Here is a 23,430-nt window from a genome sequence, read left to right on the forward strand (position 1 = left end):
ACAGCATGTCAGACACCTTGTCATGTATTTACAGATCTCTATCAATCATAATGTTGTCTGTGGAGGGGTCGGGGTACAGTAGATGAACCACTGTGGGGGAAAGGGTGTGGAGGGGTCGGGGTACAGTAGATGAACAGCTGTGGGGGAAGGGCGTGGAGGGGTTGGGGTACAGTAGATGAACAGCTGTGGGGGGGTTGGGGTACAGTAGATGAACAGTTGTGGGGGGAAGGGGACAGAGGGGTTGGGGTGCAATAGATGAATGGCTGTCGAGTGAAGGTGATGGAGGTTTCGGGGTACAGTAGGTGGACAGAAAAATGAAAAAGTTGGGGTACAGTAGATTGAGGGCTGTGGAGGGAAAGGTGATGAAAAGGGTGGGGTACAGTAGATTGAGGGCTGTAGAGGGAAGGGGACAAAGAGGTCAGGGTACAGTATATGGATAGCAGTGGAGGGAAATGAGTTGGGGTATATAGCTGTGGAGGGAAGGGGACAGGAGGGTTGGGGTACAGTAGATGGAAGTCTGTGGAGGGTTGAGGTACAGTAGATAGACAGTCGTGGAGGGAAGAAGACGGGAGGGTTGGGGTGCAGTAGGTAAAGCCTGTGGAGGGAAGGGGGCGGGAGGGTTGGGGTGCAGTAGATGGAAGTCTGTGGAGTGAAGGGGGTTGGGAGGATTGGGGTGCAGTAGGTGAAGCCTGTGGAGAGAAGGGGATGGTTGGGGTATAGTAGATGGAAGTTCGTGGATGGGAGGGTTGGGGTGCAGTAGGTGAAGTCTGTGGGGGGAAGGGGACGGGAGGATTGGGGTGCAGTAGGTGAAGTCTGTGGGGGGGAAGGGGACAGGACGGTTGGGGTGCAGTAGGTGAAGTCTGTGGGGGGAAGGGGACAGGAGGGTTGGGGTGCAGTAGATGGAAGTCTGTGAGGGGATGGGAGGGTTGGGGTGCAGTGGGTGAAGTCTGTGGAGGGAAGGGGATGGGAGAATTGGGGTGCAGTAGATGGAGGTCTGTGGAGGGGAGGGTTGGGTTGCAGTAGATGGAGATCTGTGGGGGATGGGAGGATTGGGGTGCAGTAGATGGAGATCTGTGGGGGGAGGGGATGGGAGGATTGGGGTGCAGTTGGTGAAGTTTGTGGAGGGAAGGGGATGGGAGGGTTGGGATGCAGTAGGTGAAGTATTTGGAGGGAAGGGGATGGGAGGATTGGGGTGCAGTAGTTGAAGTCTGTGGAAGGGGAGGGTTGGGGTGCAGTAGGTGAAGTCTGTGGAGGGTTGGGGTGCAGTAGATGGAAGTCTGTGGAAGGGGAGGGTTGGGGTGCAGTGGGTGAAGTCTGTGGAGGGAAGGGGATGGGAGAATTGGGGTGCAGTAGATGGAAGGGAGGGGAGGGTTGGGGTGCAGTAGGTAAAGTCAGTGGAGGCAAGGGGATTGGGGTGCAGTAGGTGAAGTATGTGGAGGGAAGGGGATGGGAGGATTGGGGTGCAGTAGTTGAAGTCTGTGGAGGGGAGGGTTGGGGTGCAGTAGGTGAAGTCTGTGGAAGGGGAAGGTTGGGGTGCTGTAGGTGAAGTCTGTGAAGGGGAGGGTTGGGGTGCAGTAGGTGAAGTCTGTGGAGGAAAGGGGATGGGAGGATTGGGGTGCAGTAGGTTAAGTCTGTGGAGGGAAGGGGATGGGAGAGTTGGGGTGCAGTAGTTAAAGTCTGTGGAGGGGAGGGTTGGGGTGCAGTAGATGGAAGTCTGTGGAGGGAAGGGGATGGGAGGGTTGGGGTGCAGTAGGTGAAGTTTGTGGAGAGAAGGGGACGGGAGGGTTGGGGTGCAGTAGATGGAAGTCGGGAGGGGAGGATTGGGGTGCAGTAGGTAAAGTCAGTGGAGGCAAGGGGATTGGGGTGCAGTAGGTGAAGTATGTGGAGGGAAGGGGATGGGAGGATTGGGGTGCAGTAGTTGAAGTCTGTGGAGGGGAGGGTTGGGGTGCAGTAGGTGAAGTCTGTGGAAGGGGAAGGTTGGGGTGCTGTAGGTGAAGTCTGTGGAGGGGAGGGTTGGGGTGCAGTAGGTGAAGTCTGTGGAGGAAAGGGGATGGGAGGATTGGGGTGCAGTAGGTTAAGTCTGTGGAGGGAAGGGGATGGGAGAGTTGGGGTGCAGTAGTTAAAGTCTGTGGAGGGGAGGGTTGGGGTGCAGTAGATGGAAGTCTGTGGAGGGAAGGGGATGGGAGGGTTGGGGTGCAGTAGGTGAAGTTTGTGGAGAGAAGGGGACGGGAGGGTTGGGGTGCAGTAGATGGAAGTCGGGAGGGGAGGATTGGGGTGCAGTAGGTTAAGTCTGTGGAGGGAAGGGGATGGGAGGGTTGGGGTGCAGTAGATGGACAGTTGTGGAGGGAAGGGGATGGGAGAGTTGGGGTGCAGTAGATGGAGGTCTGTGGAGGGGAGGGTTGGGGTGCAGTAGGTGAAGTCTGTGGAGGGAAGGGGATGGAAGGGTTGGGGTGCAGTAGATGGAAGTCTGTGGAGGGGAGGGGAGGGTTGGGGTGCAGTAGGTGAAGTCTGTTGAGGGAATGGGACGGGAGGCTTGGGGTACAGTAGGTAAAGTCTGTGGAGGGGACAGGAGAATTGGGGTGCAGAAGGTGAAGTCTTTGGAGGGAAGGAGACGGGAGGGTTGGGGTGCAGTAGATGGAGGTCTGTGGAGGGGAGGGGAGGGTTGGGGTGCAGTAGATGGAGGTCTGTGGAGGGGAGGGGAGGGTTGGGGTGCAGTAGGTGAAGTCTTTGGAGGGAAGGAGACGGGAGGGTTGGGGTGCAGTAGATGGAGGTCTGTGGAGGGGAGGGGAGGGTTGGGGTGCAGTAGGTGAAGTCTGTGGGGGGAAGGGGAGGGTTGGGGTGCAGTAGGTGAAGTCTGTAGAGGGAAGGGGAGGGTTGGGGTGCAGTAGATGGAGGTCTGTGGAGGGGAGGGGAGGGTTGGGGTGCAGTAGGTGAAGTCTTTGGAGGGAAGGAGACGGGAGGGTTGGGGTGCAGTAGATGGAGGTCTGTGGAGGGGAGGGGAGGGTTGGGGTGCAGTAGGTGAAGTCTTTGGAGGGAAGGAGACGGGAGGGTTGGGGTGCAGTAGATGTAGGTCTGTGGAGGGGAGGGGAGGGTTGGGGTGCAGTAGGTGAAGTCTGTAGAGGGAAGGGGAGGGTTGGGGTGCAGTAGATGGAGGTCTGTGGAGGGGAGGGTTGGGGTGCAGTAGGTGAAGTCTGTGGGGGGAAGGGGAGGGTTGGGGTGCAGTAGGTGAAGTCTGTGGGGAGACGGGAGGGTTGGGGTGCAGTAGGTGAAGTCTGTGGGGGGAAGGGGAGGGTTGGGGTGCAGTAGGTGAAGTCTGTGGGGGGAAGGGGAGGGTTGGGGTGCAGTAGGTGAAGTCTGTGGGGGGAAGGGGAGGGTTGGGGTGCAGTAGATGGAGGTCTGTGGAGGAAGGGGAGGGTTGGGGTGCATTAGGTGAAGTCTGTGGGGGGAAGGGGAGGGTTGGGGTGCAGTAGGTGAAGTCTGTGGGGGGGAAGGGGAGGGTTGGGGTGCAGTAGATGGAGGTCTGTGGAGGGGAGGGTTGGGGTGCAGTAGGTGAAGTCTTTGGGGAGACGGGAGGGTTGGGGTGCAGTAGATGGAAGTCTCTGGAGGGAAGGGGAGGGTTGGTGTGCAGAGCTGATCACGCAGCGTAGCGATTGGTTGTGAATCTGGCGAGCTGTCCAGTCATATTCCAGGACCGGACATGTTCTCTTCTCCTATAGCTGGGTATACATTAGTAGAATTTCATTTGCACGTTCGCTCATTTCTCTACTGGGGACAAATCGACATTCGCTTTTCATCGCTGTGACCAGAACATTCGAGGGCGGGTGGAATTTTTCCCTCGAATGTATGAATGTCTAACAGTGTATGTGATGTTTGTTTGGTAAAGTCCTTTGACTCCAACATCGAATGTTAACAGCAAACCAAATCTTGCAATCCTTTCAGAAGCCGATGAGTCGGTGTCCCCTGTGACATCACACAGTGCGAGGATTAGGGATGGGGGTGTGGGTGTGCAGTGGGAGTGTCTGTTTGGAGGGGGCGGGGATGGGGGCGGTCCATGGGAGGAATTCTTTGTATATAGAGCAGGAAGTGATACTTTGTAAGAAGTTTTCTCTCCAGTCTGTGCAGATCGATCGTCTCCTCCACCATGGGGCAGATCGAATGGGCGATGTGGGCCAACGAGCAGGCGCTGGCGTCCGGACTCAGTGAGTAACTCTTTATTTTATTCTTTATTCCACCAATCAGATCTTCACCTGTAGAGGAACTACAAAGGCTCAGCATTGGGCAGATCGGGGATGCTGGGGCTTGTAGTTCTTCTACAGATAAAGATCGCAAATGTCCCAAAGTCAGCAAAAAATATTCATGAGATCGGAAAAACGATTATCGACACTTGGCCGGTGTGTGGGGACGATGTCTGATTGGACGATAACGAAAGATCGAGGGAGATTATTTCTTACAATAAAAGCAAATAGCCGTATTCGGCGACCGATCTGACCTATCATCCTGAATCCGCATTCCTGGACACGGAAGATTCGCGTCGTTGGTTTTGTAAAGAAAAACAGTAAAATAATCGATTTTTCATTTCCTGGACCTTTAAATGGAAAATCAGGAAGTGAAAAAATAACAAAACGACATAAACGGGACGACGTTAACGTTTTTTTATTTTTCTAATTTTCACCTTTTTTATACAGCAGAAAAGATTGGGCAGATTTCCCATTAAATTGGACAGCTGGAATCGTTTGTAACCGTTCTAAAGTTCACCATATACGTTACAACCCGATTGTCCAATCAACTCCCTCCTTCATCCATCCGTCCAATCAGATGTCCCTTGTGCTTCTTTCTTGTTGGTAGATCCAAGGCTGTACAATCTGATTGTAAAATCTCCTTTTTTAGGTTTATCAAAATGTAATACGAGGACACGCCTTAAACAATCCATTAAAATGCTATCCAACCAGAGAGGGCCCTTGCACTGGATACTTGTTGAATGAGATTGTACAATCAGATTGTAATATGTGTGTGGTAAGGTTATGCAGTTCCAAGGTTTTTTCTTTCCTGCCTTAGATAGCCATGTCTAGGCAGTTTGGGATGGACTGGCCCTTTAAGTTTCTATTAACCCTTTCATGTCTCAGATGACAGAAATTTAAAAGGCCAGTCCACACAAAACTTTAATTCCTCAGCGGTCTCAGCTTTGAGTGGATTGGCCCTTTAAGTGTCTATTAACTCATTCCTGCCTTAGCTAGCTCTGGTCCCCCCATCCCCTGCAGGCTCCACCCCAGGGGCGGACTGACAACTCATGGGGCCCCCGGGCAAAAGAAGATTATGGGGCCCCCGGCAATAGGAGATTATGGGGCCCCCAGGCAATAGATTATGGGGCCACACAGTACACACACACATACAGTATACATACACACATACAGTATACACACACACACGGTATACACACACATACAGTATACATACAGAATACACACACACATACAGTATACACACACAATACACACACACACACAATATACACATACACACACTGAAAAGGTACTGGAGAGGCAGGGCAGCTATAATCTTGGGAATTTTTTTTAAAACACTGGGGTCGATTCAGGTAGCTTTTACGGCGGCGTATCTCCAGGTACGCCGCCGTAATTTCAAATCTGCGCCGGCGTATCGTTACGCCGATTCTCAAAGGCAGATACGCTGAAAAAATAGGCTTCCTCCGCCGACGTAACTTGAATGCGGCGGCGTATAATTGTGTGCATTCTTACGTTGGCCGCTTGGGGCGCTTCCGTTGTTTTCGGCGTAGAGTATGCAAATTACCTACTTACGCCGATTCACAAACGTACGTGCGCCCGGCTGTAGTTTTTAACGTCGTTTGCGGAAGGCTTTTTCGGCGTAACGCTGTTCCTGCTTCTATGAGGCGCACGCAATGTTAGGTATGGACGTCGTTCCCGCTTCGATTTTTTAATTTTTTGCGTAAGTCGTTCGCGAATGGGGCTGGACATAATTTACGTTCACGTCAAAACCAATACGTCCTTGCGGCGTATTAGGAGCAATGCACACTGGGAGATTTCCACGGACGGCACATGCGCCGTTCGTGAAAAACGTCAATCACGTCGGGTCACAGTACATTTACATAAAACACGCCCCCCTTTTCCAAATTGGAATTAGGCGGGCTTACGCCGGCCGATTTACATTACTCCGCCGCAACTTACGGAATAAAGTGCTTTGAGAACACAGCACTTGCCCGTCTAAGTTGCGGAGGCGTAACGTAAATCGAATACGTTACGCCGCCGCAAAGATACGCGATTCTACGAGAATCTGGCCCACAGATTTTTACATACTGTCCCTGGTTTTACTGAGGCTGGCAACCCTAATTGGGCCCCTAGTGGCATGGGGCCCCCGGGCAGTGCCCGAATGGTCAGTCCGCCCCTGCTCCACCCCCTGCAGTTTAAGGCTCGATTCACACCTATGCATGTTGCTTTTGAGCGTTTTTGCAGTGCTTTTTGCAAAGCTTGCTGCGTTTTGACAGGTGTTTTTACCGCGTTTTGCGTATTTTTTTTTGTCTGCAATTTTACTGCTTATTTTATTACATTTACTATCTATAAACAGGTTAAAAAAAAAAAACGTAAGCCGCATATCGTGGCAAAATCGCGGTATTTGCGTTTTGGATGCGAGTCCATTGAATTCTATTACATGCAAAACGCTGCTTTTTGCGGGGGGGGGGGGGGGAAGTCCCCGACCCTTTCCAAAAACGCAGAGGCATAAAAAAGCATTGATGTGAACGAGTTCCATAGAAAACCATGTTAAAAACTTTCCCTGCATTTCTGCAAAATGCATCAAAAAACGCATCGGTGTGAATGGAGCCTAAGGCTGTGTTCACACTACTGCGACTTGGATGAGGCTTTTCTCCGCATCCAATTCTCATAGCAGGCGATTGGACCGGCTCCATAGAGAGCACATACCTCAGGAGCAGCTCCAGAGGGAATCGCACAGGAGCCCTGTGCGTCTTTTGGTCCGTTTTTCAGGTCCGAATTCGGCCCAAAATTTGGGCTGAAATTGGACCTGAAACAATAAATGGAGACGCACCGGACTCCGGCTGGCAGCCTCTGCGTTCTCCAGTGTGAACCCAGCCTGAGGCTTTAGAACCACCTTAAAGTCACAGCGACTTCAGAGTAGGTCATGCGCTACTTTGGTCTGACTTACTTCAGGGCCATAGAGTTCAATGTTTACCCTCCAAAGTCGCATGAAAGTTTTACATGCAGCAGTGGGTCTCACTTTGCAGAGGGAAACCAAGTCGCACCCATCCAAAGCTGCATTAAAGTTGCACTCCAAAATCGTACAAGTGTGAATGGAGCCTTAGTGCATAGGGGGCGCCATTCAGGATAACCGGTACTGAAACGCATGTTGCTGCGACACTTGGGTCACACCTACAGCTGCAACTGAGCGTGCTCTGATTCTAATTTCAGTGGACTGCCCTGCGGGCAAGAAAAGAAGCGACTCTTTTCTAAGAATGCGCCACCATGCAGTTTGACACCACAGGGCGTCTTCTAAAGGGCAGCGCGTTTCTGTGCGTGTCGGAAAGTGCACAGTTTTGCATGCGTTTCCAACATGCAAAGGTGAGAGCCTGGCCTACAGTACCATCCACACCATGGGTGGGTGGGCATTCCCGTGTGGCACAGTTCATTTCAAGCGGCTGCCCTATGCACAAGAAATAAGTCCCCGATCCTTTTTTTTTTAAATCCAGCCGCACCATGCGTTTCGGTGCAATGCGAAAACACGAATGTTGGCAGATACATTAAGAATAAGGCTGCATTCACACCTAAGCGTAGGCGATTTGCGGCGTTTTTACCACGATTTGCCACAACAAATTGCAGCGTTTTTTACCACGGTTTTGTACAGGTCATTGATACCAATGGAAAATGCCCAAGCCGCCCGATTCGCGCGTCAAAAAAGGGTCCGGGACTTGTTTGAAATTCAGGCGTTCTGCGTTTTGCGTTGGGGATGTGAACTATCTCCATAGAGAATAATGTTTTTTTCCCCTCTAGCGTCTTTGAGCGTCGCGCTTCAGGCGACAAAACGCTCAGGTGTGAATGTAGCCTCATTGCCACTGATGGACGTCTGCTAAAGCGCAGCATGTCAGGAAAGTGTGCGATTTTGTGCGCACATCCCCCGACATGCGCAGATGTAAACGCAGCCTTAAAGGACAGCGCAACTAAACGCAAAATAAGTCTGACCATCTCTAGCACCCTTCCCCCACACTAAGTTGGGCTGGAGATGGGCTTTAAGCTTTTAACGATGTCGGCGACCTGTTCAGTGGCGCGGTACTGGAGCTTCTTGTCGTAGAGCTCAGCAGTCACCTGGGTGGGGGAGGTGAAGGGGTTAATAATAACGCAGTAAATGAGGAAGTGAAATGAGGAAGTCGGGCGTTCAGTCAGAGCCGGGAATTCACCTCCTCCGCCCAACCTGAAACCCGGAGATTGCACCACGGCTCAACGGATCGCAAGCTCTTGGGTCAACACCGGTTGTGTAATGCAGCTGATTTTTCAGCTGTTCCAGGTGTGTGTGACCCTCGCCTCGTCTTTTCTGGAATCCTCTGTGTGTTAAAGGGTCACTTTTTTTTTTTTCCCATTGCCCAGATGTGCAGAAAAATAAAACATGAAGAACCTTGGCACCCCAGATGTTTTGGAACTACATTTCCCATGATGCTCATGCACTCCGCAGTGTAGGTGAGCATCATGGGAAATGTAGTTCCAAAACATCTGAGGTACCAAGGTTCACCATCACTGCTATAAAGTATCCAACTCATTTCAGGGACCTATAGGCTTCTCAGATGTCTCTTGCGCGACCCGTGTTACACAAACCCTGACACCTGCCGTAGCCCCTGAGTAATCATTATGGTGTGTCCCCCCCCCCCCCTCTGGGGAGAGTCACCCCTCTCCACATGTCACGGTGTCACTGAGAGCATTTCCAAACTGTTAGTTGTCACAAGAGCAGGAAGTGGAAGGAAATCATCCAATGGGGCCTCCTGTTCCACTGAGATTCCCCCTCACTTTGAAGAGCTTTGGGCTCACTTCCTGTTGTGTGTCTGGGACAGGAAGTGAAGGGAAATCTTCCCAAGAGACATTTGACAGGTGTGTAATCCGGATGTTTTTTTTATTTGTATTCTTTTGATTGCAAGTTAAATCTCGAGGCACCGCATTCTAAAATGGGGTCCCTCCTTCACATCAAGGGCCCCAATCCCCCTCCATCATGACATCAGAACCTCTCCTTTACACCTTCAAATTTGCCTCCCCCCTCCACAACCACCAACCCCTTCATATCAGAGTCCTCAGCCCCCCTTTTTTGATTAGCGTCCCCCCTCCCACTTCACATCAGAGCCCTCAGTCGTCATCCCCATCCCTTTTCACATCAGAGTTCTCAGGAACCCCTCCCCCCACCCCCATTCACATGAGAGTACTCACATTTGCCCCCCCCCCCCATCTCCTTCACATCAGAGCCCTCAGTTGTCATCCCTATTCCCTTTCACATCAGAGTTTTCAGGACCCCCCCCCCCCCCATCCTCTTCACATCAGAGTACTCACATTTCTCTCCCCCCCCCCTTAATATCTGAGCTTCCGGAACTCCCCCTGCCACCAACATCAACCCCTTCAGATCAGGGACCTTCACATCAGGGTCCTCAGATCCTCCTCCTTCACATCAGGGTCCTCAGATCCTCCTCCTTCACATGAGGGACCTCAGATCCTCCTCCTTCACATGAGGGACCTCAGATCCTCCTCCTTCACATCAGGGTCCTCAGATCCTCCTCCTTCACATCAGGGTCCTCAGATCCTCCTCCTTCACATCAGGGTCCTCAGATCCTCCTCCTTCACATCGGGGTCCTCAGATCCCCCTTCTTCACATCGGGGTCCTCAGATCCTCCTCCTTCACATCGGGGTCCTCAGATCCTCCTCCTTCACATCGGGGTCCTCAGATCCTCCTCCTTCACATCGGGGTCCTCAGATCCTCCTCCTTCACATCAGGGTCCTCAGATCGTCCTCCTTCACATCGGGGTCCTCAGATCGTCCTCCTTCACATCAGGGTCCTCAGATCGTCCTCCTTCACATCAGGGTCCTCAGATCGTCCTCCTTCACATCAGGGTCCTCAGATCGTCCTCCTTCACATCAGGGTCCTCAGATCGTCCTCCTTCACATCAGGGTCCTCAGATCGTCCTCCTTCACATCAGGGTCCTCAGATCCTCCTCCTTCACATCAGGGTCCTCAGATCCTCCTCCTTCACAGCAAAGTGCTTAGCCCCCCATCCCCTATTCCTTTACAATAGAGTCCTCAGTAAAAACTCTTCTCCACTCGATCTGGGACACCGATGTTGGTATTTGCCCGGTATGTCATCATGGTTGGGTTGGTGCCCCCGGCTGCGGAATCCTGATATTAAACCTAATGGTGACCGCAGACAAGGACCGGGCACTCCATCTCATCCGCCCCCTTTTTATTTTCTATGGTTGTCGCTTTGTTGGAATATCTTCCCCTCGTTCATCTGAGTACAGATCCAGGTTTGTTCAAAGCATATTTAATTTACATAGAGGTCTCTGTATAATAAATCCAGAGCCATTCATCCTGTGAGTCTTCATGTACCTTTGTTCTGTGTGATTGGAGGGAAAATCGAATGTTATTCGGCTATTTTCTGTCCAACTTGGATCTCTTCATTCATACAGACTAGAATAAATCAGGAAAGTACCCCATTATGACCACTAGAAAGCGCTGATGAGCACTGCAAATAAATACACATCTACTATGATGGTCGGCTCCATCTAGTGACCATAATGTGGTATTTTCCTAAATCACTCTATTTATGAATTGCTAATATTCGACATGGAGGGGAAAATGTCTTAACATTTGATTTTTGCCCCCAAATGCACAGAACATGCAGAACGAAGAGCTCTATGATTTTTTTTTTTTTTTTATATCCACCCCCTTAGTAAGTTTAGTTCTAAACGTTCCTCCATCTAGTCTGAGGTCATGTTTCTGATCCTATCTTTATATTGAACATCCTGTGAGCCTCATCCACACCCTTTCATAGATCTAAAGCAGGGATCTTCAAACTACGGCCCTCCAGTTGTTCAGGAACTACAATTCCCATCATGCCTAGTCATGTCTGTGAATGTCAGAGGTTTACAATGCCTCATGGGATGTGTAGTTCTACAACAGCTGGAGGGCCGTAGTTTGAGGATCCCTGGTCTAAAGGGTCCAATCATGTCCATCCTTTCCCGTCTTTCCTCCAGCCTGCACATGGGATGTTCCTGACATGTTTCGCCCCCCTCAGACCTTCCACCACCCCGTCTCTGGATTACTTCTATCTTATGAAGCAAGTCTCCCTGGTGGCTGCTGATTGGGCAATTGCACATTTGCAGGAGCCGAGCTCCTTGGCCTTTGTGGAGGGAAGTGGGGAGCGTTGCTGCATCGCCTCTTTCATAAATCGGTATCCTGTCCTTGTATTGCTCCAACCCCGGGGGGGGGGGGGGGGGGGGGGCTTTAGTAAGAGGTGACAAGGGAAGTAAAAAACGGGCGACTCAGAGACGTGACACAGCATTTCCACCCAGCAAGAAGAAGGAGGGGGGGGGGTACTTACTTTGTAATTGACATTTATATACGGTAATGGTTCACTATGAAGAAGAGTATTAAAGTGCAGCAGGTGTCCCCCATCAGAGCCCCCCAGCAAGTGTCCCCCATCAGAGCCCCCTCCAACAGGTGTCCCCCATCAGAGCCCCCTCCAACAGGTGTCCCCCATCAGAGCCCCCTCCAACAGGTGTCCCCCATCAGAGCCCCCGCACAGCAGGTGTCCCCCATCAGAGCCCCCTCCAGCAGGTGTCCCCCATCAGAGCCCCCTCCAACAGGTGTCCCCCATCAGAGCCCCCGCACAGCAGGTGTCCCCCATCAGAGCCCCCGCACAGCAGGTGTCCCCCATCAGAGCCCCCGCACAGCAGGTGTCCCCCATCAGAGCCCCCGCACAGCAGGTGTCCCCGTAGATCAGTACTTGTCCAATAGATCCATGCAGCTCGGGCGCGCTGGGAGCAGAAGCACATTACAGGGGGCGGGCATACGTGGCATCTTTGGTTACTTGGAGGGTGGCACTCTGAGAGCATTTCTGGGAGTGCACGGGATGATTGGCAGCAGCTCCGGCCAACCCAGAACCTCTCATCACACCGCCTATGGGAGAAGAGCCGACACGCGCAGAGGGGGCGGGGCAGACAGGAGACTGCTCCATGCGCACCGGACAGAATTCATTAGTGGAGCCTAGTGCCTGTCATTGAATGTTGTATACAGAGAGCTGACGTCTCACTGCCTGCATTTATATCTATTTCTTTTTTCTTTTTCTCTACAGTTCTCCTCTCCGGCGGTATTGTGGCGGTGGCCGGGCAGTTTAAAGGATGGCAGTTTGGTGCTTACTCCATGTATCCTTCATAAAAACTAAATTTTCCCAGCAACAACTTGGAGGATGTCATCTCAGGTTCTCCTTCAGTGATGCATTGTGTCCATACAGCGCCTTGAAAAAGTATTCATACCCCTTGAAATTGTCCACATTTTGTCACGTTGCATCCAAAAAGGTAAATGTATTTTATGTGATAGAGACCAACACCAAGTGACACATAATTGTGAAGTGGAAGGAAAATGATAAATGGGTTTCAATTTTTTTTTTTATATATTTTTTTTTTTTTTTTTACAAAAGAATATAAGAAAAGTGTGGCATGCATTTGTATTCAGCCCCCTTTACTCTAACTAAAATCTAGTGGAACCAATTGCCTTCAGAAGTCACCTGATTAGTAAATAGAGTCCACCTGTGTGTAATTTAATCTCAGTATAAATACAGCTGTTCTGCGAAGCCCTCAGAGGTTTGTTGGAGAACCTTAGGCAGGCCAAACATGGGTTGAATCTTATCTAAGAATTTTGGTTTCTATTTTGCACCATTAGTGGGCTCTGTTCAATTCATCATCCGGAAATGGAAAGAGTATGGAACAACTGCAAACCTACCAAGACATGGCCGTCCACCTAAACTGACCAGGCCGGGCAAGGAGAGCATTCATCAGAGAAGCAGCCAAGAGGCCCATGGGAACTCTGGATGAGCTGCAGAGATCCACAGCTCAAGGGGGAGAACCTGTCCACAGGACAACTATTAGTCGTGTTCTCCACAAATCTGCCCTTTATGGAAGAGGGGCAAGAAGAAAGACATTGGGCCAGATTCACAGAGAGATACGATGGTGTATCTCCTGATACACCGTCGTATCTCTGAGTTAGACCGGTCGTATCTATGCGCCTGATTCATAGAATCAGTTACGCATAGATATGCCTAAGATCCGACAGGTGTACCTGTGTTACACCGTCGGATCTTAACTGCAATTTAAAAATGGCCGCTGGGGGCGTTCTCGCTGATTTACGCAGAGAATATGTAAATCAGCGAGATACGCCAATTCACAAACGTACGCGGGCCCGACGCAGTGTTTTTACGACGTTTACGTAAGGGTTTTCCCGGCGCATAGTTACCCCTGCTTCTTTGAGGCGCAGCCAATGTTAAGTATGCCCGTCGTTCCCGCGACGAAATTTTAATTTTTTTACGTCGTTTGCGTAAGTCGTTCGCGAATACGGATGGACGTCATTTACGTAAGCGTCGAAACCAATGACGTCATTTGGAGCAATGCACGCTGGGAAAATTTCCGGACGGCACATGCGCTATTCGATCGGCGCGGGGACACGCCTGATTTGAATAGCACACTCACCCTAGCCGCGGAATTTGAATTCCGCCGGAGGAATTACAATCCGCCGCCGCAAGTTTGGAGGTAAGTGTTTTGTGAATTACCCACTTGCCTCTAAAACTTGCGGCGGCGAATCTTAAATCAGATAGATTACGCGGATCTAAAGATCCACTGATCTATCTGAATCTGGCCCATTGATGAAAGAAAGACATAAGAAGTCCTGTTGGCAGTTTGTGAGAAGCCATGTGGGGGACACAGCAAAGATGTGGAAGAAGGGGCTCTGGTCAGATGAGACCAAAATTCTACTTTTTGGCCTAAAAGCAAACCGCTCTGTGTGGGAAAACTAACACTGCACATCACCCTGAACACACCATCCACACTGTGAAACATGGTGGTGGCAGCATCATGTTGGGGAGATGCTTTTCTTCAGCAGGGACAGGGAGGCTGGTCAGAGTTGATGGGAAGATGGATGGAGCCAAATACAGGGCAATCTTAGAAGAAAACCTGTCAGAGTCTGCAGAATGGTCCAGTCACAGTCCAGACCTAAATCCAATTGAGAATCTGTGACAAGACTTAAAAAATTGCTTTTCACAGACGCTCTCCATTCACTTTTTACATATTTATTTGTAAAAAAAAATGAAAACCATTTTATCATTTTCCTTCCACTTCACAATTATGAGACACTTTGAATTGGTCTGTCACATAAAATCCCAATAAAATACATTTACTTTTTTGGTTGTAAGATGACAAGGTGGCATAAAACATCGATTACCTGAGTCAACTGGACTATATAGCCCAGTGATGGTGAACCTTGGCACCCCAGATGTTTTGGAACTATATTTCCCATGATGCTCTTGCACTCTGCAGTGTAGTTGAGCATCCTGGGAAATGTAGTTCCAAAACATCTGGGGGTGCCAAGGTTCTCCATCACTGATATAGGCTCTCCCCAGCAGGCCAAGGGAATCAGGTAAACCCCTGCCCATTGACCAGGGGTGGACTGACAACTCATGGGGCCCCCGGGCAATAGGAGATTATGGGGCCCCCGGGCTTACAAATGGCCAGGAGGCAGTGCAGAGGCCAGGCAGCTAAAATCTCAGGATTTTCACATCAAAAGCATGTCGGTTTCAGACATATAAGGGACAGATGTAAAAAAAAAACACAGATTTTTACATACATCCCTGGTTTTATTGAGCCTGGCAACCCTGATGGGGCCCCCTAGTGGCATGGGGCCCTCGGGCAGTGCATGAGAGTCCCAATGGTCAGTCCACCCCCTGCCATTGACTGAGATACCCCGTATACCCATAACCAGACCTTAGGTTGCCGTTCTCATATCTAGTACCACCAAATTTCTTGGCCACCTAGTGGTAGAAGAGAAAAGTGCAACAATCTATCGACCAACCAGATAACTACTCCTGGCAAGTGAATTTGTGAGGAGCCCGTTGCCTAAACTCCAGGGGGTAGATTCAGTAACATTTGCGCTTTTTTTACGTAGGCGCAGGGCACCGTTTTTGCCCTGCGCCCCCGCAAATTTTCTGCGCTACCCTCGATTCACGGAGCAGTAGCTCCGTAAATTGCGTGGGCGCTCAGGCAAAATGCCCCGTGTAAGCGCGCGCAATTTAAATGATCCCGTAGGGGGCGGGAATCATATAAATTAGGCGTGTTCCCGCGCCGAGCGTAGTGCGCATGCTCCGTCGGGAAACTTTCCCGACGTGCATTGCGGTAAATGACGTCGCAAGGACGTCATTTGCTTCAAAGTGAACGGCGTCCAGCGCCATTCACGATTCACTTACGCAAACAACGTAAATTTCAAATTTCGCGACGCGGGAACGACGGGTATACTTTAGCATTGGCTGCCCCTGCTATAGAAGGGGCAGCCTTACGCAAAAAAAAACGCTGTACGCAAACGACGTAAACTGCGTACGCAGGGCTCGCGTAACGTTGTGAATCGGCGTTAGTATGCAATTTGCATACTATACGCTGAGCACAACGGGAACGCCACCTAGCGGCCAACGTAAGAATGCAGCCTAAGATATGACGGCATAAGAGCCTTATGCCGCGCATATCTTAGGCTGCAGTCGGCGTAACGAGGTTCCTGAATCAGGAGAAGTCGTTACGCCGGGGCAAGTAAGCAATTGCGCTGCGTAACTATGGTTACGCAGGCGCAATTGCTCTCTGAATCTGGGCCCAGGGGGCTCCACTCACAACACTGGGCCCTTTATAATTCCACACCCTGCTGAGTAATTCACCCATTGAACCCTTCTATATACATGTACTGGGGTGGGAAGCCCATACTGATAACTTCACTCCATTGTTCACAACCCATCCCGGTGCCCCCCCCCCCCCCCCCCCCCCCATCCCCATACACCGAGTCCTACAACAAAGCAATATAAAAGTATAAAGAATCCGATGTCTACAATAGATGAAGTCTTTTCCCAAGGCCCTTCCCCCTCCGGGGAATTCCCTGTAATTACAAGATAGGCCAAGTGTGCGCTCTGTAATTACTTCCCCATCATTACTAAGAAACGCTTCACTGGAATTCCAACACAATGATTGTCCCCAACTTCCTCCTTACTGAGGTCACCATAGGAGGAATTATTATTATTATTATTCAGGATTTATATAGCACTGACAATCTTAGGAGACAGTACAATTACAATAAAATAAACATAACAATCCATATATACCACCTACATCCAGAGTCCTCCAGCAGTGCAGAGTATTTCAGGAGAGTCAGGGAAAGGAGCAGAGTTCTCCAGCAGAGTATTTCAGGACAGGAGAGTTGGATAGAGGAAGGAGCAGAGTCCTCCAGCAGTGCAGAGTATTTCAGGAGAGGAGAACTGGAGGAAGGAGCAGAGTCCCCCAGCAGTGCACAGTATTTCAGGAGAGGAGAGCTGGAGGAAGGAGCAGAGTCCTCCCAAGAGAGCAGAGTATTTCAGGAGAGGAGAGTTATAGAGCAAGGAGCAGAGTCCTCCAGCAGTGCAGAGTATTTCAGGAAAGGAAAGTCGGAGGAAGGAGCAGAGTCTTCCCAGCAGTGCAGAGTATTTCAGGAAAGGAAAGTCGGAGGAAGGAGCAGAGTCTTCCCAGCAGTGCAGAGTATTTCAGGAGAGGTGATCTGGAGGAAGGAGCAGAGTCCTCCAGCAGTACAGAGTATTTCAGGAGAGGAGAGCTGGAGGAAAGAGCAGAGTCCCCCAGCAGTGCAGAGTATTTCAGGAGAGGAGATCTGGAGGAAGGAGCAGAGTCCCCCAGCAGTGCAGAGTATTTCAGGAGAGGAAGTATTGTGATTTTCTTGTCAGTTTTGGTCCTTAGTGTTCTGTAATGCAGAGCGGCCGGCGTGTTCATCTCCCTCCTGGAATACCCCAGAAGTAAGAGGAAGAAGGGCTCCACCATAGAGAGATGGTAAGGGGGATTGAGCACTTAAAGGAGCACTCCGCTCCAGGAATGTAAAATCTGACATGGAGATAAACACTGAAGACACAATCCATCCTTTCTTTCTACTTCTCTCTGACTTTATCATTGGCTATCACTGTCCAGTCATAGGCGGGGGGAGGGATATGAACTGCGAAGTGTTAATAAACCACAGCAGCCTCCAATCGGTTCCCTCCCCCTGCTGGGCGGGGCTATGCTGAGGGCGGAGCTGTGTAATTCTCAGGACTGGATGGCCAGGAACACCAATCCTTTGGAATAGCAGGTCACCCGGAGTTCTCCTTTAACAGAAATCAGCACAAGGAGATCAGTGATTATTTTATTTGGAGGGTCAGATCTGACAGGTCCTCTTTAAAGATTTCCCGATCCAGAGCCTGACTGAAATATATACCCTCTGCTATTGGGTGGGGGGAGGGGAAGTATGGTGAGTGAATAGACAAGGGGAAATAATATTCGTTGCATCTTTTGTCTTTACAGCGGGCAGAAGCACATGACGGCGGTGGTGAAAGTATTCGGACCCCTGACGCGCAATTATTATGTTCGTGCTTTTCTGCATGCGGGGTGAGTATCAGGGGGGCCGGGGGTCACGCCAATGCTTTACAGAGCAGAAAAAGTCTCCATGTATCTCCTTGTGTTGTGTGTTACATTGTCATGTCCCTATAGATGGGATACATTGTTTTGCATTTTAACAATTTTGAGTTTTGGGGTCTATTTACAGTAAAATGTGCAAAGCCATTCATCCAGCGACTCTGCCTGTGCTAATTGGCTGTTCTTCTTGTCTCTCGCAGTAGTAAAATACAGCATTATGGCCACTAGATGGAGCTGATGAGCATAGGAAGTACACTTTAAAGAGGCGTTCCACCTAAAAATGGACCTCCGCTTATCCCACTCCTCGCCCCCTTACATGCCACATTTGTCATGTATTTTTTTGGGGGGGGGGAGTGGGGGCTTCAGGAGAAGGGGACTTCCTGTCCCACTTCCTCCTTCCGCCGAGGGGCTGGAAAGGCGATTAGCTTAATCGCCTTTTCACAGCCCCTCCCTGTAGGCGAGCGCCTGTCCAATCGGACGGCGCTCGCGCATGCGCAGTGGGTGCCCGGCCGTGAAGCCGAAAGCTGTCACTGCCGGGTGCCAACACTAAGAAGGAAGACGCTGGCCGGCGAGGGGGGGGCGAGGAGCGGAGCCCCGGCCGGCGCGTCGCTGGAGCCGTGGAGCAGGTCAGTGTCTGTTTATTAAAAGCCAGCAGCTACACTTTTTGTAGCTGCTGACTTTTAATAAACTTAAAAAAAGGTGGGAAACCCCTTTAAAGGGGTTGTAAAGGTTTTTTGTTTGTTTTTTCTAAATGGGTTCCTTTAAGCTAGTGCATTGTTGGTTCACTTACCTTTTCCTTCCATTTCCCTTCTAAAAAATTTTTTTCGGATTTTCTCACTTCCTGTTTCTCCTCAGTAAGCTTGCCCCCATCATCCATGGGGGTTAGTCAGCCAGAACTGCTTACTGAGGAGGAACAGGAAGTGAGAAATTCAGACAAAGGGAAAAAAAAACATTTAGAAGGGAAATCGAAGGAAAAGGTAAGTGAACCAACAATGCACTAGCTTAAAGGAACCTATTTAGAAAAAAAAAAATGATGGCTTCTGAGCCCTGACACCGTGGTCAGTTTGTGCCTCTGTCATCCGCAGCTCTCCTGTCATCCTCCCCCCCCCCCTCCCTACCTGTCAGCTTTTGTGTGTGAGAGCCGCCCCTCCCCTTGTAGCACTGCTCACAATCCCTGCCAGCCCCCACTGCTAGTATAACATTTTTTTTTTTTTTTTTTTTTAATTCATCTTCTAAATACCTTATCTATTCTCCCCGATCACCATTGCTCTCTTCCTCTGATGTATACACTACAGAAGGAGGTCACGTGACCACCCGGCAGCCATCAGAGGGAGATCTTGGCCCCTCCCTCTGTAGAGTATACATTAGAAGAAGAGAACGACTGACAGTCACGTGACAGCTGATCGGGGACAATAAATACATTTATTTTAAATGGCATGCAGTATATACTACACGTTATACTAGCAGTGGGGCTGGCAGTGATTGTGTGCACTGCCATAACAACCCCCTTTAAGGGAATTCCTTAGGGAGCCCCAGGTCACCAGAACAATAGGGCAGAACACTAGTCTTCCCAGTGAATGGCTGTGTAAGTGGGGGTGGGGGGGGGGGGTTGTCAGGACACATCTGATCAATGGAGGAGAGTACACAGAGTTCCCAGCATAGCTAGAGAACTGACCACAATGTGTTCTGCTTAGTGTGGTCAGTTTTAAATAGGAAAGCAAAGGAACTGACAGGAACACCAGGGATATCGCATTAAGGAAGCCATACAAAAAGAACATGATACTTTCTCATACGAGTACATGGTACAAACTGGAAGCTAAATGGTTTATAGAAACTTTCTATGCAGAGCCCTTCCAGATTTTTCTCTCTCCAGTATTAGTAAATCAACCCCAATGTAACACGAGGTGCAACTGTTTGTTACATTCATTTGCTAATTCCCTCTAGCATTCTCTAGAATTGTTACATTGAATCTCTTGAACCCCCCCCCCCCCGAACACTCCTGGATGGGCTCAGACCATGTGATGATGTGCTGAGTACTTCGGCAGAGATTGGCGCATCATCACAAAATCCATTTTCACAGCAGAAAATCACTTTTCAGATCTTCTAGTCCCATTTCCTGATATCACACAGAGCAGACAGGTCCTCTTTATTGGGGTAACATAACAACAAGTCATGATCTGTAGTTCCCAGGATCCACCCCTTAGAGTCATGTGACCTCGCTACTGCTCAGGCACCCGATATATAATCTTTCCTTTTGTGCCCTACAGGCTGGCCGTGCCCGGAGGCTTCATTCTGGCCACCGTCCTGGGCACCGTGTGTCTCGGCATTGCAGCCATCATCTACCTTCTGGTGAGTAACGCGGCGCCACGTCCTGCCATGTATGATGTAGAGGAGCTCTGGATATTTATTGGATGGAGTGGGGGAGGGGCTAGGATCTCTCCAGAATTTTCTATAAAATTCCCATCACTTCCTGTGCTAGGGACAACTTTTGTTCCAGCGATCAGAGATTTCATCCCTTGTGTTACAAACTCAATTAATCTCCAAAAATGAATTTATTGCACCCAAAATGTAACAGACTCCTGCAAAACATCAACCAACCTTTTATCTTATAGTAAAGTCCGCTTTTTATTTTGTACCCAAAGGTAAGCCTATTATAAGGCTTACCCGTAGGTATAGCAAATATCTCCTATATAGATATTTCCATGTGTAGCAGCCGGTGACGTCACCAGCGCATACACACTGCGCTGTCAGTGGATGCCACGCCGTTCACTGAGAGAGCTGTGCCGCAGGAGTGACGTCACCAGTGCATACACACTTCACTGTCAGTGGATGGTACGCCGTTCACTGAGAGAGCTGTGCCGCGGGAGTGACGTCACCAGGGCATACACACTGCGCTGTCAGTGGATGCCACGCCGTTCACTGAGAGAGCTGTGCGGCGGGAGTGACGTCACCAGGGCATACACTCTGCGCTGTCAGTGGATGGCATGCCGTTCACTGAGAGAGCTGTGCGGCGGGAGTGACGTCACCAGCGCATACACACTGCGCTCTGTCCCTAACAACTGATGACTCATCAGCTGTCAGCGGACTCCCCCCCCCCCCCCCCCCCCTGCTGACAGCTGAAATGTTAACAAAAGATGAAAAATTCAGGGGGGGGGGGGGGGATGTCTAAGCATTTTTTTTTGGTAATAAATATACCCCATGGTGTTTTTACAATGGCCTTCACTGAGTACCAATAACGGTTCAGAGAGGTCTTTAGCGTGACTCCAGGGCTCCCACATCTTGTGCCCCTGTCCTCCAATGTTTGTACTCTACTCTACTCCACTCCCTCTACAGGCAGCAATTCGCGGCGAGGAATGGCGTCCCATCGAGATGCGAGAAGAACCCAAGTTGAGAGTGGCGGAGACCATAAAGCGCCCACCGCAGAACCCCCCTCCTCGCCCCCCTCCAGAAGTGCGCAGGAAACAAGTGGATGAGGGTCACGTCAACCCCATCGCCGTCCAGGATGAAGTATGACGCTTCCCCGAAATATTCACCCGTCCAATGAAAGGACTCGATACTACTGCTCAGTACTGTGAGGGCGGGCGGGTCATGTGACCTACTGCTGCGACTACTCCACCTTTTAAGAACTAAAAAACGTCCCCCGTGGGGTGCTCCCCCCTCAGATCTCCGGTGTGTGTGATTGGATGAGCAGAAGACTTATGGCAGAAATAAAAGACAGCGCAAATGCCAACAGCAGCAAATATTTGGGGAGAATTTTGTTCATTTCAAGACGCAGTCAGTATTTACAGACGTATAATGAGGCTTCCTAGTTACATGTTGGTTATGTTAAAAATGTATATAACTGCAATAAACTTTTTCTTTTCTTTTTTTTATATATATTTATCTAATTTCTGCAGGCAGCTATTTCTTCCTTTTACATGAAAATACAAATGTTTGTCTTTGTTATGGCAACCAAATACAGATCATATTTTGGGGAGTATTTGTAAAAAAAAAAAAAATATGTCCATCAAAACTGTAAATTTAGTTTTGTGCAAATGGGGCAAGATCGAATGTTCTCAGGTAATAGTCTCTGCATTCTGAATGTGTGAATGCAGAAAATTCAATAGTAGGCCTCGTATACAAACAGGCAGTAAACCTCGTACAGTGTGCGTCCCTTAACATGAGTACCATTTGAAAACGGGTGTGTATCTTGGCCTGCCTTAGCCGTCTGTGCTACACCTGTGCCCCAAAACAATGGCTATATATATTTTTAATTTAGAGTATTGGTATCGAAAGACCTCTTGGATTCTGAGAGTGGATGCGGGGAAGGAACCTCTGCCCAGAAAAACTCAGATGGTAAACACAAACCTGCCTGGATCCATTCACATTCTTCTATATATTATAGAAAGAGGGTAGTACAGAAAAGAGAGAAGAAAAAGAGATAGAGAGAAAAAAAGGGAAGGAAATGCAGGGCACCACTGGGGGAGTCATAAAAACATGAATTGGTGCCGCGACCCAATATAGAGCTGGTACAAAGGAACCGTGTGTGTCACACATGTTACAAGTATTCCTCAGAGAAACAGAAGCGATTCCATAGAACCACCAAAACACTGGAAGAGCCCTGCACAGCATAAAATCCACCTGTGTGCATTAGGCTTTATGGCCACTAGATGGCACTGACTATCATAGTAAGGAAACAAGTGCTTACCCATGCCATCTAGTGGTTATAAAGCATACTATTTTCTGCATTCGCATATTTACATTTTTAATGAGTACCCCCCATTTGTGTAATTACTGCACACATTTTCTAAACCCCGCCCCCTTAAAAATATAATAAAAAGATAAAAACTTCACATATAGTGTTTTTGTATAAGTAAACAGCGCTAATGGTATTATGTTCAAATAAAATATATACAAGTATATGAAATATTCTGTGTGTTGTACTTCCTTCTATCTACCTATAAGTTGGTGATACCAAATAAACACAAATGTGTCAAACTGATTACTTCCTGCATTCAATGCTCTATTATACGGCAAACAGGGGCACTGATAAGGCACTGTTGAATTATTTACTTATACATTTATTTTATGGTTTTCACTGTATCATGAAGCAGCGTTTCTCAACCATTGGGAGGTGACCTACCTCCTCCCAGGTCTTCATTTAGCTGCAGATCCCCCAACTTTCCACAGTGCCTCCCAGCTCCCAAAGTGTCACTCAGCCTGCCTTTAAGAACTGCTCCCAGCCTCCTGGAGAGACCTCATCCCTCATAGTTGCCCCCAGCTGCCTCCAGAAGCCTCATCCCCTACAGGGCAAGCAGTTCTGCCACAGAGTCCCCCTAACCCCTCCAGAACCCCCATACACATCTAGATAGGTGGAGCCTCGACCATGCACATCAAGCTGGGTGGAGCCTTGACCATGCACATCAAGCTGGGTGGAGCCTTGACCATGCACATCAAGCTGGGTGGAGCCTTGACCATGCACATCAAGCTGGGTAGAGCCTCAACCATGCTCATCTAGAACAAGGTGACCAGATTTTTAAAATGAAATCCGGGGACATTTTTTTTTTACTAGTAATAGCAGCAATCAGCGACTCTCTGCCCATCACCTCCACCGCCCACCTCACAGCCTATGAAGACTCCGGGCTCCGGCTACTACTGGGTGGGGAGCGGAGGAACATCACTCTACCAGGGGAGGCAAGGAAATAAGCAGG

General features: G+C 49.6%; 1 protein-coding gene across 2 annotated transcripts; it reads left to right on the forward strand.

Moving 5' to 3' along the window:
- The first annotated feature begins 4,071 nt into the window (after window positions 1-4,071).
- LOC120917816 (cytochrome b-245 light chain) lies at window positions 4,072-22,646 on the forward strand. 2 transcript variants are annotated; one of them, XM_040329369.1, is made up of 6 exons: window positions 4,072-4,199; window positions 12,364-12,433; window positions 17,051-17,125; window positions 17,630-17,713; window positions 20,008-20,089; window positions 21,999-22,646. In XM_040329369.1, exons 1-6 carry the CDS (start codon window positions 4,142-4,144, stop codon window positions 22,029-22,031), a joined length of 402 nt encoding a protein of 133 aa, XP_040185303.1. In that variant the 5' UTR covers window positions 4,072-4,141; the 3' UTR covers window positions 22,032-22,646. The 2 variants fall into 2 exon arrangements, with proteins under 2 accessions (XP_040185303.1, XP_040185302.1); XM_040329368.1 differs by lacking the exon at window positions 21,999-22,646 and adding an exon at window positions 21,074-21,738 and having other exon boundaries at window positions 4,079-4,199.
- Window positions 22,647-23,430: the final 784 nt, after the last annotated feature.

This window comes from Rana temporaria, chromosome 11, assembly GCF_905171775.1.
Source record: "Rana temporaria chromosome 11, aRanTem1.1, whole genome shotgun sequence".
Taxonomy (NCBI): Eukaryota; Metazoa; Chordata; class Amphibia; order Anura; family Ranidae; genus Rana; species Rana temporaria.

Coding starts and splice junctions, on each gene's coding strand:
- LOC120917816 (XM_040329368.1), top strand. CDS start 4,142: ATGGGGCAGATCGAATGGGCGATGTGGGCCAACGAGCAGGCGCTGGCG. Junction 17,126..17,629: donor GGCTCCACCATAGAGAGATG/GTAAGGGGGATT, acceptor TTGTCTTTACAG/CGGGCAGAAGCACATGACGG. Junction 17,714..20,007: donor CGTGCTTTTCTGCATGCGGG/GTGAGTATCAGG, acceptor TGTGCCCTACAG/GCTGGCCGTGCCCGGAGGCT.